The following is a 16619-nucleotide window of genomic DNA, read 5'->3' on the forward strand; positions in this document are numbered from 1 at the left end:
GGTTAAACAAAATTCTAAGTCAACTTAACAGTTTCTAAATAAAATGTGACACATTTTGACCATTTGTATAATTTACCATCTTCATTGCGGGACTTTTACTTAAGGGAAATTGTCAAGGTTAAGGTCTTATTCTTCCTAGGTCCTTAACTCAGTACGGCATTTAGTAGTTTTTGTCCAGGGCGTTACGTGCGTTTGCATGACACCTCCCCTTCCGCACTGCCAAACATGTAACACCTAGTCTACAAAGATATTTGTACAGCTATCCTGGGCTGGATTAGCTTGTAAGTGAAAATCCATTTGTCCCTAGTTGTTCAATGTAATCACCATGCACTTACATTTGTCATTTAGCTGCTAATCTTATCCAGAGTTTATGCTTGGGAATAAAAACAGCAATATTTCAAGACTGATAAAATGGGAGTTTTATTTCTGTAACAGAGCAATTTACAGCAATAAAATACAGTCTGAAGATGTTACAAGAAGAAATACACTTCCTTACAATCCACAATGTATTCTTCTTCCAGACAGTTCCTTTTCATCAATGGATCAATGACAGATCCCTACTAGACAAAACTTGATGAGTTGGTTTACTTGACATCACTGTCTTATCTGTCCACCATCCAATCAGGAAACAGAAGAGCAAGTAATTGTAGGTATTAATAGATCTGAATACGGACCATGTTCCCGTAGCCACGTGATGCGAATACGGACCATGTTCCCGTAGCCACGTGATGCGAATACGGACCATGTTCCCGTAGCCACGTGACGCGAATACGGACCATGTTCCCGTAGCCACGTGACGCGAATACGGACCATGTTCCCGTAGCCACGTGACGCGAATACGGACCATGTTCCCGTAGCCACGTGACGCGAATACGGACCATGTTCCCGTAGCCACGTGACGTGAATACGGACCATGTTCCCGTAGCCACGTGACGCGAATACGGACCATGTTCCCGTAGTGATGTGCGTATATTTACTGGTAAATTGACATGGGAAGGTGGGGTGGGGGAATAAGTACGTCCTGCAGTACTTACTATTGTATAAGTAAATACTTAGAAGGTAAATAAGGTTGGTCTGCAAGGAACAGAGGAGTGGGGAAGGAAACATTTGGTATGTTTACATATTCAAGACCTTCTTGACTGAGAAGATGATGTCTTTGATCTGAGGTACACTGTGGTCCTCCAGGATCTTAGCGTAGGGCATGGGGATGTCTACACCGGTCACGCGGACTGCAGGGGCATCCAGGTAGTTGAAGGCTGGGCCTGGAAACAGGACAGATCATTATGAAACAAACATAAACCCTGAGAATCTCTTGTCTTGTGTTTTTTTAATAGTCATAACGCTCAGAAAAAACACACACCCATGTATGTATTCCTACAATTGGCATAATAAACCACATTATTTTATTTACTTAAATTTTAATTCATTTCACCTTTATTTAACCAGGTAGGCAAGTTGAGAACAAGTTCTCATTTACAACTGAGACCTGGCCAAGATAAAGCAAAGCAGTTCGACAACATACAAAAACACAGAGTTACACATGGAGTAAAACAAACATACAGTCAATAATACAGTAGTAAAATAAGTCTATTTACAATGTGAGCAAATGAGGTGAGATAAGGGAGGTAAAGGCAAAAAAAAGTCCATGGTGGCAAAGTAAATACAATATAGCAAGTAAAACACTGGAATGGTAGATATGTAGTGGAAGAAAGTGCAAAGTAGAAATAGAAATAATGGGGTGCAAAGGAGCAAAATAAATAAATAAATACAGTAGGGGAAGAGGGTAGTTGTTTGGGCTAAATTATAGATGGGCTATGTACAGGTGCAGTGATCTGTGAGCTGCTCTGATAGCAGGTGCTTAAAGCTAGTGAGGGAGATAAGTGTTTAGCTTGCTTATAGGGCAGTTTCCCAGATACAGATGAAGTCTAGTGTTTTGGAGTAATCTGGGAAAACTGCCCATAAAGCTCTATTCACATGGTTAGACGGCAATGACATAACTCAGCCCATCCACATATATCAGAAAGTATTCGGACCCCTCGACTTTTTCCACATTTTGTTACATTACAACCTTATTCAAAAATTGATTAAATAATTTTTCCCTCAATCTACACACAACACCCAATAATGACAACGCAAAAACATGCTTGTAGAATTGTTTGCAAAAAAATAAATATCACATTTACATAAGTATTCAAACCCTTTACTGAGTACTTTGTTGAAGCACCTTTGGCAGTGATTACAGCCTCGAGTCTTCTTGGGTATGACGCTACAAGCTTGGCAACACCTGTATTTGGGGAGTTTCTCTCATTCTTCTCTGCAGATCCTCTCAAGCTCTGTCAGGTTGGATGGGGAGCGTCGCTGGACAGATATTTTCAGGTCTCTCCAGAGATGTTAGATCGGATTCAAGTCCGGCCTCTGGTTGGGCCACTCATGGACATTTAGAGACTTGTCCCGAAGCCACTACTGCGTTGTCTTGGCTGTGTGCTTAGGGTCATTGTCCTGTTGGAAGGTGAACCTTCACCCCAGTCTGAGGTCCTGAGCGCTCTGGAGCAGGTTTTCATCAAGGATCTCTGTACTTTGCTCCGTTCATCTTTCCCTCGATCCTGACTAGTCTCCCAGTCCCTTCCGCTGAAAAACATCCCCACAGCATGATGCTGCCACCACCATGCTTCACCGTAGGGATGGTGCCAGTTTTCCTCCAGATGTGACGGTTGGCTTTCAGGCTAAAGAGTTCAATCTTGGTTTCATCAGACCAGAGAATCTTATTTCTCATGATCTGAGTCTTTAGGTGCCTTTTGGCAAAACTCCAAGCAGGCTGTCATGTGCCTTTTACTGAGGAGTGGCTTCCGTCTGGCCACTCTACCATAAAGGCCTGATTGGTGGAGTGCTGCAGAGATGGTGGTCCTTCTGGAAGGTTCTAGACTCCTTCCCTTTTTCCACATTTTGCTACGTTACAGCCTTTTTCTAAAATGAATTCAATCATTTTCTTCCCTCGCCAAATCTACAGAATGTGATTTCAGTTTATTTTTAATACATTGCAAAAATGTATTAAAAAAAAATGTTTTTGCTTTGTCATTTTGGGGTAATGTGTCTAGATTGATAAGAAAAAAATAAATCAATTTTAGAATAAGGCTGTAATGTTTTTAAAAAAGTCAAGGTCTGAATACTTTCCGAACTGTAAATAACTGATATACCGCGTTCACTCTTCTTTCAAACTACCCAGGAGTTCTATTGGCTGCTGGATTTAACATTCAGCAAACACGGGCGTGCATCCCTCTTCGAATTGTCCATTGGTATAAGAAACGCTAACAAAAATAATGTCCAGCAAGCTAGTCTAGTCTAGCTTTTCCTGCATGGGACTCCCAAGAGCTAATGAGTGTTTAAGGAGAGAGGCCAGCGGAGCACAAGGAAGGGTGAAAGGGGGATACCTAGTCAGTTGGAAAGGGGGGATACCTAGTCAGTTGATAAGGGGGATACCTAGTCAGTTGGAAAGGGGGGATACCTAGTCAGTTGGAAAGGGGGGGATACCTAGTCAGTTGGAAAGGGGGGATACCTAGTCAGTTGGAAAGGGGTGATACCTAGTCAGTTGGAAAGGGAAAGGGGGGATACCTAGTCAGTTGGAAAGGGAAAGGGGGGATACCTAGTCAGTTGGAAAGGGGTGATACCTAGTCAGTTGGAAAGGGGTGATACCTAGTCAGTTGGAAAGGGGGGATACCTAGTCAGTTGGAAAGGGGGGATACCTAGTCAGTTGGAAAGGGAAAGGGGGGATACCTAGTCAGTTGAAAAGGGAAAGGGGGATACCTAGTCAGTTGGAAAGGGAAAGGGGGGATACCTAGTCAGTTGGAAAGGGGGGATACCTAGTCAGTTGGAAAGGGGGATACCTAGTCAGTTGGAAAGGGGGGATACCTAGTCAGTTGGAAAGGGGGGATACCTAGTCAGTTGGAAAGGGAAAGGGGGATACCTAGTCAGTTGGAAAGGGGGATACCTAGTCAGTTGTACAACTGAATGCTTTCAACTGAGCATTAATGATTCATCATTCAGAGGCCGTAGAGAAGCCATATTTAGACATCACATATAATTTAACAGTTCCATTTCACGCCATGCTGTTAATATAAATAATTAATTATAATTTACCGGTTTCTCTCAGTTATTTATCCCGGGAAAGGGGAGTGGTTTTAGGCGGTAAATCCCAGCAACGCCAGACCTGTACTGGGCCCCCGGGACCGCCAGACCTGTACTGGCCCCCCCGGGACCGCCAGACCTGTACTGGCCCCCCCGCAAACGCCACTCTCAGCAACAACCTGATCTTCCCATGCAGCATTCCATCTAGTTCACCCATGTTTACCCAGGCCCAACCTAGCTCAGAGAAAAGCCAGCATGGGGATGTAGGTAGATATGGCTGAAGTTCTAGTCAAACACTAAGTATGTAGGGCAACATTTACCAGCAACCTCAATGTAATCCGGCAGCGTGACAACGAATGACTGTGTAAAACAATTTCCTGCACCTATCCGATGCATGCGAGAACTATAATTTTAAAACTTCTCTACAACAATGTGCATAAAAAAAAATACAAAAAAATAGGTGAATATTTATGTATTGCTCAGTTTACTAAAATGTTAAATAATTTCCTGCTTATAACACTTTGTTCAAGTTAAAAAAAAGTAAATCATGCTTCTAAATTAGCATTACGTTTTTAGTACATTTCGGCAAATTCAAAGATTGTCTATTATATTGACAAGACATTCGAGTGACCGTTCAAACAACGAAAATACATGTCCTCAAAGATAGAAGGCAGACAGTAGGCAAAAAAAATCAGATGGGACCATTCTAGCCAATGAGAGTGGCAGATACACGTGTGAACAACCGGCCATAGAGATAAATAGAGGACTCATTTATGTATGCGCCCTTATAGCATCCGTGACAGAATGGGCAGCGTCATTGAGACCACCTCCATTTTAAGTAGTACATTTTCTTCTTCATTGGTTGATTGCGCCCAAATCAAAAGGAATCTCCACCCAGTTGACTACTTAAATATAAGATAGTACCAACAGACATGGCAGCTATGCTTTCTAGCTCCTAAGCAACTTTGCAGAACTTTGTTTTTTAGTGTGTTATTTCTTACATTAATAGTCCAGAACGTTATTTTTATTACATACAGTCAGAAAGAACTTATTGATATCAGAGCGGCAGTAACTCAACAGCATTACGACCAGGAAAGCGACTTTCATGAATTGTATCTTTTGTTCGTACCCCCTCAGGGCAATTTAACTTATCCCAGAGGCTGCTCCAAGACGCCACCGGTGGGAGAAGAGGTATTCGTAGTGGACGTCCAGTCCGACTCAGGTGGTGTGCTCACCACCCACCTCTTCCGTGTATATTACTCACTAATGTTCAGTCTCTGGACAATAAAGATGATGAGCTCAGGGTGAGGATCTCCTTCCAGAGAGATATCAGGGACTGTAACATACTTTGTTTCACGGAATCATGGCTTTCTGGATATACTATCCCCGTCCATACAGCCAGCTGGGTTCTCAGTTCATCGCGCAGACTAGTGATGCACCGATATTACATTTTTGGCCGAATACGATATTATCCTTGACAACAAAAAAACAATACCGATATTTAAAATTTTAGCAGCCTGTTAAGCATTCTAGTACAGTTAAATAGTTAACACAATCATGGACGCAGCGGTGTAAGGTACTGCATCTCAGTGCATGAGGCGTCACTACAGTCCCTGGTTTGAATCCAGGCTGTATCACATCCGGCCGTGATTGGGAGTCCCATATGGCGGCGCACAATTGGCCCAGCGTGGCCCGGGTTTGGCCGGTGTAGGCCGCCATCGTAAATAAGAATTTGTTCTTAACTGACTATTGTTAGGGATAGGGTCTAGTTTCCTGAATTTCCGCCTGACTGACATGCCCAAAGTAAACTGCATGTTACTCAGGCCCAGAAGCCAGGATATGCATATAATTGCTAGCATTGGATAGAAAACACTGAAGTTTGTGAAACTGTTAAAATAATGTCTGAGACTATGACAGAATTGATATAGCAGGCAAAAATCCAAAGAAAAACCAACAGGATTTTTTTTTTTTTTATGTCCCAGGCTCTTACAATGGAAAGCTATGGGTCCTATGTAATTCCATCTCACCAAATTGCAATTCCTATGGCTTCCATTAGATGTCAACAGTCTTTACTCAAGATTTCAGGCTTGTTTTTTGAAAAACGAGCAAGAATATGGAGTTTTGCTGAAGAGAGCACCGGAATAATATCAGTCTTTCGGAGCGCAAGGAAGAGGGCGCACGCTTACTAATTTTGCTTTCCTATTGAACATACTACTTTCCGTATGAAATATTATAGTTTATTTACATTTTAGGGTACCTGAGGATTAAATAGAAACGTCGTTTGACTTGTTTGGACGAAGTTTAGCGGTATCTTTTTGGACTCCTTTGTCTGCAAGTTGAACGAGTGGATTACTGAAATCGATGGCGCCAACTAAACTGACTTTTTGGGATATAAAGAAGGATTTTATCTAATAAAATGACCATTCATGTTGTAGCTGGGACCCTTGGGATTGCAAACAGAGGAAGATTTTCAAAAGTAAGTGATTTATTTAATTGCCATTTGTGATTTTATGAAGCCTGCGCTGGGTGAAAAACATGTTGATGTGGGGTGCCGTCCTCAAACAATCGCATGGTATGCTTTCGCTGTAAAGCCTACTGTAAATCGGACAACACAGTTAGATCAACAAGAATTTAAGCTTTTAAATGATATAAGATACTTGTATGTTTTATGATTATTTATTTGAATTGCGCGCCCTCCAATTTCATCGGATGTTGTCGACAGGTGTCCCGCTAGCGGGATGCCTATCCCTAAGATAAAGGTTACACACACAAAAGTTATTTTGTTGGCATTTACAAAACGTCCCCATTACCAGTAAAACATAATCAAAACCTATTTCTTTCACTTACTTGCTGTGCTGTTTCATTGTTCATTTGATCAGTCGTTTCATTCTCAACCAGGATTTCTATGGAACGCCTTTTGGGTCTTTGCGTGTCCAAGAATATACTATTTAACACTAGTTGACGTGTCAATTAAGCTTGTTGACCAATCAGGACCTGAATATGACTGCACGTCACATAATAATCTAATGATTTCATACATTTTTTACGGAGTTATTACACATTGATTACACCGTCACTCGTATTTCATATGTCACAACGATTCATCGATATGTGTGCTATGATGTCGGTAAAGTTGTCTCGCACACCTACAGTGCTGGTCATTGTTTGATCATGGATGCAAACAATGTTCTTCGCCAAAAACAAAGCAAAACGACAATTTGTTTCAGTAGCTATAGTTAGCTAGCTAACAATATAGCTAGGTATCATCGTCTAAAATAATCCAATTTATAAAACAGTTCTTATTTTATTAACGGTGGTCGGACCCATCTATGTTAAGATAGCCACAACAGTGGACATTGTGGTTAGCCTTAAAAATAAAAGTATGGCATAATTCTACTATTTGTATTCATTTGCACACTGTCAATGGCATACTTTTATTTTGAAGGCAAACCGCAAATTCCACTATTGTGCATAATCCTTATTGTGGCTAGCTTCACAACACATAACCCGGTCCGGTCAAGCCTCACTAGCCAAATGAAGCTAGCTGGCTGCTTATAACGTTAGCTTTTGGCAACGGGGTTAAGTAGCTGGCAAGCTACTTCTCATGAACTTTAGTTCAATTTCAATAGGCGAACAACAAGTGGCGACCTAGCTAATACCTACTCACAAGGATTCCTAAATCATTGCTAAGAGTAATGAAAATGACTGCAGTTTCTACTGGGCATTGTTTTCAGGCTGGTTGTATTGGTGCTAGCTAGGTACCAAGCTAAAGCTAGCTACCCAAGAAGTTGGGGTCAATCAAATAATGCTTTATTACCAGCGCGGTATTAAAAACGCGTCGTTCGTGACTGGTGTTTGCTGACTTTTTTTGTACAGCTTTGACAGTATCTTTTTTGACACGCAAAGACTCAAACGGCGTTCCGTAGTATGCATGTCGTGAAGCTAATAGCAGTGACGCTGTTACTGTGTAACACCGGTAGGGAAACATCTGAAAAATAGCGCACTTGGTAGTGTGTACTGGTGCTCGACCAGTCGGCGAAAGCCAACATCACTCACGACAGAGAACGGTTGATTGTCAAGGGCAATGAATTCCATTATCTTGGCGTTAATGGATTTCACCTTTGAGTTGTCGTCTCGCTGAAATGTTCTTGCTCTTTCAAATGACTGCTGGACTTGTTGACAGCTCGATCCACACAGCAGACATTGTGGGCTAGGTCAGGAATGCTCTGTTGCACGTCTAGCGCAACATTTTACGTGGCGTCATTACGTCATATAGGCACTTCAGCTTTGACATCAGTTTTGCACATCGGTGTTAAACTAGACAGACGTCGGGCCGATACCGATGTTGGCATTTTTAGCTAATACCGGCCGATTCCGATATGTTCACTGATATATCGTGCATCCCTAGCGCAGACTGGAATAAAGAACTCTAGTGGTGTATGTTTCATGATTAACTACTCATGGTGTGATTGTGATAACATACAGAAACTCAAGTCCTTTTTTTCCTCCCGACCTAGAATACCTCACAAGAGAATTATCTTTCGGTTATTGTCACAGCCGTGTATATTCCCCTTCAAGCCAATACCACGACGGCCCTCAAAGAACTAAACTGGACTTTATGCAAACTGGAAACCGCATTTCAAATTTTAGCTGGGGACTTTAATAACGCAAATTGGAGGGAAACGCTACCGAAGTTCTACCAACACATTGACTGTAGCACTCGGCCACTGCTACTCCCCCTTCCGGGATGCCAGCAAGGCCCTCCCCCGCCCTCCCTTCGGCAAATCAGATCACGACTCCATTTTGCTCCTCCCTTCCTATAGGCAGAAACTCGAACAGGAAGCACCCTTGCTAAGGTCTACTCAATGCTGGTCTGACCAAACGGAATCCATGTTTCAAGATTGTCTTGATCACGTGGACTGGGATATGTTCTGGGTCGCCTCTGAGAATAACATTGACTGAGTTCAATCAGGAAGGGTATAAGGGGATGTTTTTCCCACAGTGACTATTAAAACCTACACAACTCAGAAACCGTGGATAGATGGCAACAGTCGCACAAAACTGAAATCACAAACCACCTCATTTAACCATGGCAAGGTGACTGGGAAAATGGTCGAATACAACCAGTGTAGTTATTTCCTCCATAAAGGCAAACAAACAGGCAAAAAATGTCAGTACAGAGACGAAGATGAATCACAATTGAACGGATCAGGGAAAACCAGCCACGTTGCGGACACTGACGTTTTGCTCCCAGACAAGTTAAACACCTTTGTTGCACGCTTTGAGGATAACAGCGCCACCGACGCAGCCCGCTCCCAAGGACTGTGGGCTCTCCTTCTCCGTGGCCGACCTGAGTAAGACGTTTAAGCGTGTTAACCATCGCAAGGCTGCCGGCCCAGACGGCGTTCCGAGCCGCGTCCTCAGAGCATGTGCAGACCAGCTGGCTGAGGTATTTACGGACATATTCAATCTCTCCCTATCCCAGTCTGCTGTCCCCACTTTCTTCAATATGTCCACCAGTTCCTGAATCCAATAAAGCAAAGGCAACTGAACTAAATGACTATCACCCCGTAGCACTCACTTCTGTCATCATGAAGTGCTTTCAGAGGCTAGTTAACGAAACACGGCTTGTAACAAAAAATACAAAATTAGCAGTAAACAGTAGCCTACCAAGAAAGTCATTGGTCACCATCTTCCTCCTCCTGTGCACTGAAACAATCTCCTTTGGTGTCGGAGTTGAATAGCCTCAGAATTACTTCATCCGATATTGGATCGTTTTCATCGTCGCTCTCGTCACTTTCATCCGGAGGCAAATCCCCCGCTGAGCCCTCTTCAACACGCAGCAGTCCAGCCTTTCGAAACCCGTTGATGATAGTGGATTTTTTGACAATACTCCACGCTGTCAGGACCCACTGGCAGACTTGACCATAAGTTGCTCTTCGAATGCGGCCCGTTTTAGTGAAGGATTTCTCCCCACTTGTCATCCAAGCCTCCCGCTGAACACGGAGCGCCACCTTAAATGCACGATTTACACCGATGTCGAGTGGCTGCAAATACTTTGTTGTACCCCCCAGGAATCAGGGTGACAAAAATGACTACCGTAATCAGAATGATGGGAAGTTTGAGAGCGCTCGATTTAATCTAAACAGTAAACAAAAATAGTTGTTTGACCTTAAAACCCGTTCGGAAATTTCATTGGTCTAATGAAAGCTTCATGCCGCCAAAAAACTGAGCACGTCACACAATGTGTTTTTTTTACAAAAATGTTTGAAAGCGGGAAAAATCCATATATTAGCCGCGTCATTGTTTAAGCCGCGAGGTTCAAAGTGTGGGAAAAAAGTTGCGGCTTATAGTCCGGAAATTACGGTAAATCAAATAACCCTCACGTTGCAAATTAGCAATAACATTTATTTATTTTTTAAACAAATTCGACTTCAATACAAAAAATTCCTCCCTTCGTGGGCAGATTTTGATCAGAGTAAAATATCTCGATTCGCCTCTTCCACTATGGTAAATTTCACATTGCTTTTGCACTGTAGCCGTAATGTATAATACAAGAGAACTTTAACGTACCCTCCATGACTCTGGCACAGATCTCAGCACCCACTCCGTACTGGGGCCAGCCCCCCTCCACTGTGACCAGATGGCCGGTTTTCATCACACTGGCCTCAATGGTGTCCACATCCAGAGGCCTTATGGTGCGCAGATTAACCACCTAGCAGGACAGAGAGAACAGGTTAACCACCTAGCAGGACAGAGAGAGAGAGAGAACAGGTTAACCACCTAGCAGGACAGAGAGAGAGAGATAGAGAACAGGTTAACCACCTAGCAGGACAGAGAGAGAGAGATAGAGAACAGGTTAACCACCTAGCAGGACAGAGAGAGAGAGAACAGGTTAACCACCTAGCAGGACAGAGAGAGAGAGAGAGAACAGGTTAACCACCTAGCAGGACAGAGAGAGAGAGAACAGGTTAACCACCTAGCGGGGACAGAGAGAGAGAGAACAGGTTAACCACCTAGCAGGACAGAGAGAGAGAGAACAGGTTAACCACCTAGCAGGACAGAGAGAGAGAGAACAGGTTAACCACCTAGCGGGACAGAGAGAGAGAGAGCGAGAGAACAGGTTAACCACCTAGCGGGACAGAGAGAGAGAGAGAGAGCGAGAGAACAGGTTAACCACCTAGCAGGACAGAGAGAGAGAGAGAGAGAACAGGTTAACCACCTAGCAGGACAGAGAGAGAGAGAGAGAGAACAGGTTAACCACCTAGCGGGGGACAGAGAGAGAGAGAACAGGTTAACCACCTAGCAGGACAGAGAGAGAGAGAACAGGTTAACCACCTAGCAGGACAGAGAGAGAGAGAACAGGTTAACCACCTAGCAGGACAGAGAGAGAGAACAGGTTAACCACCTAGCAGGACAGAGAGAGAGAGAGAGAACAGGTTAACCACCTAGCAGGACAAGAGAGAGAGAGAGAGAACAGGTTAACCACCTAGCAGGACAAGAGAGAGAGAGAGAGAACAGGTTAACCACCTAGCAGGACAGAGAGAGAGAGAGAGAACAGGTTAACCACCTAGCAGGACAGAGAGAGAGAGAGAGAGAACAGGTTAACCACCTAGCAGGACAGAGAGAGAGAGAGAGAACAGGTTAACCACCTAGCAGGACAGAGAGAGAGAGAACAGGTTAACCACCTAGCAGGACAGAGAGAGAGAGAGAACAGGTTAACCACCTAGCAGGACAGAGAGAGAGAGAGAACAGGTTAACCACCTAGCAGGACAGAGAGAGAGAGAGAACAGGTTAACCACCTAGCAGGACAGAGAGAGAGAGAACAGGTTAACCACCTAGCAGGACAGAGAGAGAGAGAGAGAACAGGTTAACCACCTAGCAGGACGAGAGAGAGAGAGAGAGAGAACAGGTTAACCACCTAGCAGGACAAGAGAGAGAGAGAGAGAACAGGTTAACCACCTAGCAGGACAGAGAGAGAGAGAGAGAGAAAACAGGTTAACCACCTAGCAGGACAGAGAGAGAGAGAGAGAGAGAGAGAGAGAACAGATTAACCACCTAGCAGGACAGAGAGAGAGAGAGAGAACAGGTTAACCACCTAGCAGGACAGAGAGAGAGAACAGGTTAACCACCTAGCAGGACAGAGAGAACAGGTTAACCACCTAGCAGGACAGAGAGAGAGAGAGAGAACAGGTTAACCACCTAGCAGGACAGAGAGAGAGAGAGAGAACAGGTTAACCACCTAGCAGGACAGAGAGAGAGAGAGAACAGGTTAACCACCTAGCAGGACAGAGAGAGAGAGAGAACAGGTTAACCACCTAGCAGGACAGAGAGAGAGAGAACAGGTTAACCACCTAGCGGGGGACAGAGAGAGAGAGAACAGGTTAACCACCTAGCAGGACAGAGAGAGAGAGAGAGAACAGGTTAACCACCTAGCAGGACAGAGAGAGAGAGAGAGAGAACAGGTTAACCACCTAGCAGGACAGAGAGAGAGAGAGAGAACAGGTTAACCACCTAGCAGGACAGAGAGAGAGAGAGAGAGAACAGGTTAACCACCTAGCAGGACAGAGAGAGAGAGAGAGAACACGTTAACCACCTAGCAGGACAGAGAGAGAGAGAGAGAGAGAGAGAACAGGTTAACCACCTAGCAGGACAGAGAGAGAGAGAGAGAGAGAACAGGTTAACCACCTAGCAGGACAGAGAGAGAGAGAGAGAAACAGGTTAACCACCTAGCAGGACAGAGAGAGAGAGAGAGAGAACAGGTTAACCACCTAGCAGGACAGAGAGAGAGAGAGAACAGGTTAACCACCTAGCAGGACAGAGAGAGAGAGAGAACAGGTTAACCACCTAGCAGGACAGAGAGAGAGAGAGAACAGGTTAACCACCTAGCAGGACAGAGAGAGAGAGAGAACAGGTTAACCACCTAGCAGGACAGAGAGAGAGAGAGAACAGGTTAACCACCTAGCAGGACAGAGAGAGAGAGAGAACAGGTTAACCACCTAGCAGGACAGAGAGAGAGAGAGAACAGGTTAACCACCTAGCAGGACAGAGAGAGAGAACAGGTTAACCACCTAGCGGGACAGAGAGAGAGAGAGAACAGGTTAACCACCTAGCGGGGGGCAGAGAGAGAGAGAGAGAACAGGTTAACCACCTAGCAGGACAGAGAGAGAGAGAGAGAACAGGTTAACCACCTAGCAGGACAGAGAGAGAGAGAGAGAACAGGTTAACCACCTAGCAGGACAGAGAGAGAGAGAGAGAGAACAGGTTAACCACCTAGCGGGGGACAGAGAGAGAGAGAGAGAACAGGTTAACCACCTAGCAGGACAGAGAGAGAGAGAACAGGTTAACCACCTAGCAGGACAGAGAGAGAGATAGAACAGGTTAACCACCTAGCAGGACAGAGAGAGAGAGAACAGGTTAACCACCTAGCAGGACAGAGAGAGAGAGAACAGCTTAACCACCTAGCAGGACAGAGAGAGAGAGAGAACAGGTTAACCACCTAGCAGGACAGAGAGAGAGAGAGAGAGAGAACAGGTTAACCACCTAGCAGGACAGAGAGAGAGAGAGAGAGAACAGGTTAACCACCTAGCAGGACAGAGAGAGAGAGAGAGAGAGAGAACAGGTTAACCACCTAGCAGGACAGAGAGAGAGAGAGAACAGGTTAACCACCTAGCAGGACAGAGAGAGAGAGAGAACAGGTTAACCACCTAGCAGGACAGAGAGAGAGAGAGAACAGGTTAACCACCTAGCAGGACAGAGAGAGAGAGAACAGGTTAACCACCTAGCAGGACAGAGAGAGAGAGAACAGGTTAACCACCTAGCAGGACAGAGAGAGAGAGAGAGAACAGGTTAACCACCTAGCAGGACAGAGAGAGAGAGAACAGGTTAACCACCTAGCAGGACAAGAGAGAGAGAGAGAGAGAGAGAGAACAGGTTAACCACCTAGCGGGGGACAGAGAGAGAGAGAACAGGTTAACCACCTAGCGGGGGACAGAGAGAGAGAGAGAACAGGTTAACCACCTAGCAGGACAGAGAGAGAGAACAGGTTAACCACCTAGCAGGACAGAGAGAGAGAACAGGTTAACCACCTAGCAGGACAGAGAGAGAGAGAGAGAACAGGTTAACCACCTAGCAGGACAGAGAGAGAGAGAGAGAACAGGTTAACCACCTAGCAGGACAGAGAGAGAGAGAGAGAACAGGTTAACCACCTAGCAGGACAGAGAGAGAGAGAGAGAACAGGTTAACCACCTAGCAGGACAGAGAGAGAGAGAACAGGTTAACCACCTAGCAGGACAGAGAGAGAGAGAACAGGTTAACCACCTAGCAGGACAGAGAGAGAGAGAGAACAGGTTAACCACCTAGCAGGACAGAGAGAGAGAGAGAACAGGTTAACCACCTAGCAGGACAGAGAGAGAGAGAGAGAACAGGTTAACCTGTTGGGGATAGGGGGCAGTATTTGCACGGCCGGATAAAAAACGTACCCGATTTAATCTGGTTACTACTCCTGCCCAGTAACTAGAATATGCATATAATTGTTTGATTTGGATAGAAAACACTCCAAAGTTTCTAAAACTGTTTGAATGGTGTCTGTGAGTATAACAGAACTCATATGGCAGGCCAAAACCTGAGAAGATTCCAAACAGGAAGCGCTCTCTCTGACCATTTCTTGGCCTTCTTTGTCATCTCTATATCATCTCTATCCAAAACAAAGGATCTCTGCTGTAACGTGACATTTTCTAAGGCTCCCATAGGCTCTCAGAAGGCGCCAGAACGTTGAATCATGACTCTGCAGTTACTGGCTGAAAAACAGTAGCGCATTTGGTCGATGTGAGAACAATGAGACGGGCGCGCGCGTGCACGAGACGACTCCATTTTCAACTTTGAGTCTTTGAACGAAAACAGGGTTTCCCGGTCAGAATATTATCGCTATTTTACGAGAAAAATCGCATTAAAAATAGATTTTAAACAGCGTTTGACATGCTTCGAAGTACGGTAATGGAATATTTTGAATTATTTTGTCACGATACGCGTCGTGCGCGTCACCCTTCGTTACCCTTCGGATAGTGTCTTGAACGCACGAACAAAACGCCGCTATTTAGATATAACTATGGATTATTTGGGACCAAACCAATATTTGTTATTGAAGTAGAAGTCCTGAGAGTGCATTCTGACGAAGAACAGCAAAGGTAATCCAATTTTTCATATAGTAAATCTGAGTTTGGTGAGTACCAAACTTGGTGGGTGTCAAAATAGCTAGCCTGTGATGGCCGGGCTATCTACTCAGAATATTGCAAAATGTGCTTTCACCGAAAAGCTATTTAAAAAAATATATAATAATTGGACACCGCGATTGCATAAAGGAGTTCTGTATCCATAATTCTTAAAATAATTATGTTTTTTGTGAACGTTTATCGTGAGTAATTTAGTAAATTCACCGGAAGTGTTCGGTGGGAATGCTAGTCACATGCTAATGTAAAAAGCTGGTTTTTGATATAAATATAAACTTGATTGAACAAAACATGCATGTATTGTATAACATAATGTCCTAGGAGTGTCATCTGATGAAGATCAAAGGTTAGTGCTGCATTTAGCTGTGGTTTGGGTTTATGTGACATTATATGCTAGCTTGAAAAATGGGTGTCTGATTATTTCTGGCTGGGTACTCTGCTGACATAATCTAATGTTTTGCTTTCGCTTTAAAGCCTTTTTGAAATCGGACAGTGTGGTTAGATTAACGAGAGTCTTGTCTTTAAAATAGTGTAAAATAGTCATATGTTTGAAAAATTGAAGTTTTTGCATTTTTGAGGTTTTTGAATATCGCGCCACGGGATTACACTGGCTGTTGAGTAGGTGGGACGCAATATACAATTGAAGTCGGAAGTTTACATACAACCTTAGCCAAATACATTTAAACTCAGTTTCACAATTTCTGACATTTAATCCTAGTAAAAATTCCCTGTTTTAGGTAAATTAGGATTACCACTTTATTTTAAGAATGTGAAATGTCAGAATAATAGTAGAGAGAATGATTTATTTCAGCTTTTATTTCATCACATTCCCAGTGGGTCAGAAGTTTACACGCACTCAATTAGTACTTGGTAGCATTGCCTTTAAATTGTTTAACTTGGGTAAAACGCTTCGGGTAGCCTTCCACAAGCTTCGCACAATAAGTTGGGTGAATTTTGGCCCATTCCTCCTGACAGAGCTGGTGTAACTGAGTCAGGTTTGTAGGCCTCCTTGCTCACACACGCTTGTTCAGTTCTGCCCACAAATTTTCTATGGGATTGAGGTCAGGGCTTTGTGATGGCCACTCCAATACCTTGACTTTGTTGTCCTTAAGCCATTTTGCCACAACTTTGGAAGTATGCTTGGGGTCATTGTCCATTTGGAAGACATATTTGCGACCAAGCTTTAACTTCCTGACTGATGTCTTGAGATGTTGCTTCAATATGTCCACATAATTTTCCTTCCTCATGATGGCATCTATTTTGTGACGT

At 44.0% G+C, this 16619-nt stretch overlaps 1 protein-coding gene across 1 annotated transcript in view; it reads right to left on the reverse strand.

Annotated features, from left to right (window-relative positions):
• Window positions 1-395: 395 nt before the first annotated feature.
• Window positions 396-16619, reverse strand: part of LOC106566255 (pyruvate dehydrogenase E1 component subunit beta, mitochondrial) — a 43630-nt gene continuing 27406 nt past the window's right edge. The window contains 2 exon segments of the mRNA XM_045691994.1: window positions 396-1262; window positions 10696-10837. Of these exon segments, the coding sequence (XP_045547950.1) occupies window positions 1117-1262; window positions 10696-10837 (288 nt within the window). The 3' untranslated portion in view covers window positions 396-1116.

The sequence above is a fragment of the Salmo salar genome, chromosome ssa12 (genome assembly GCF_905237065.1).
Source record: "Salmo salar chromosome ssa12, Ssal_v3.1, whole genome shotgun sequence".
Classification (NCBI taxonomy): domain Eukaryota; kingdom Metazoa; phylum Chordata; class Actinopteri; order Salmoniformes; family Salmonidae; genus Salmo; species Salmo salar.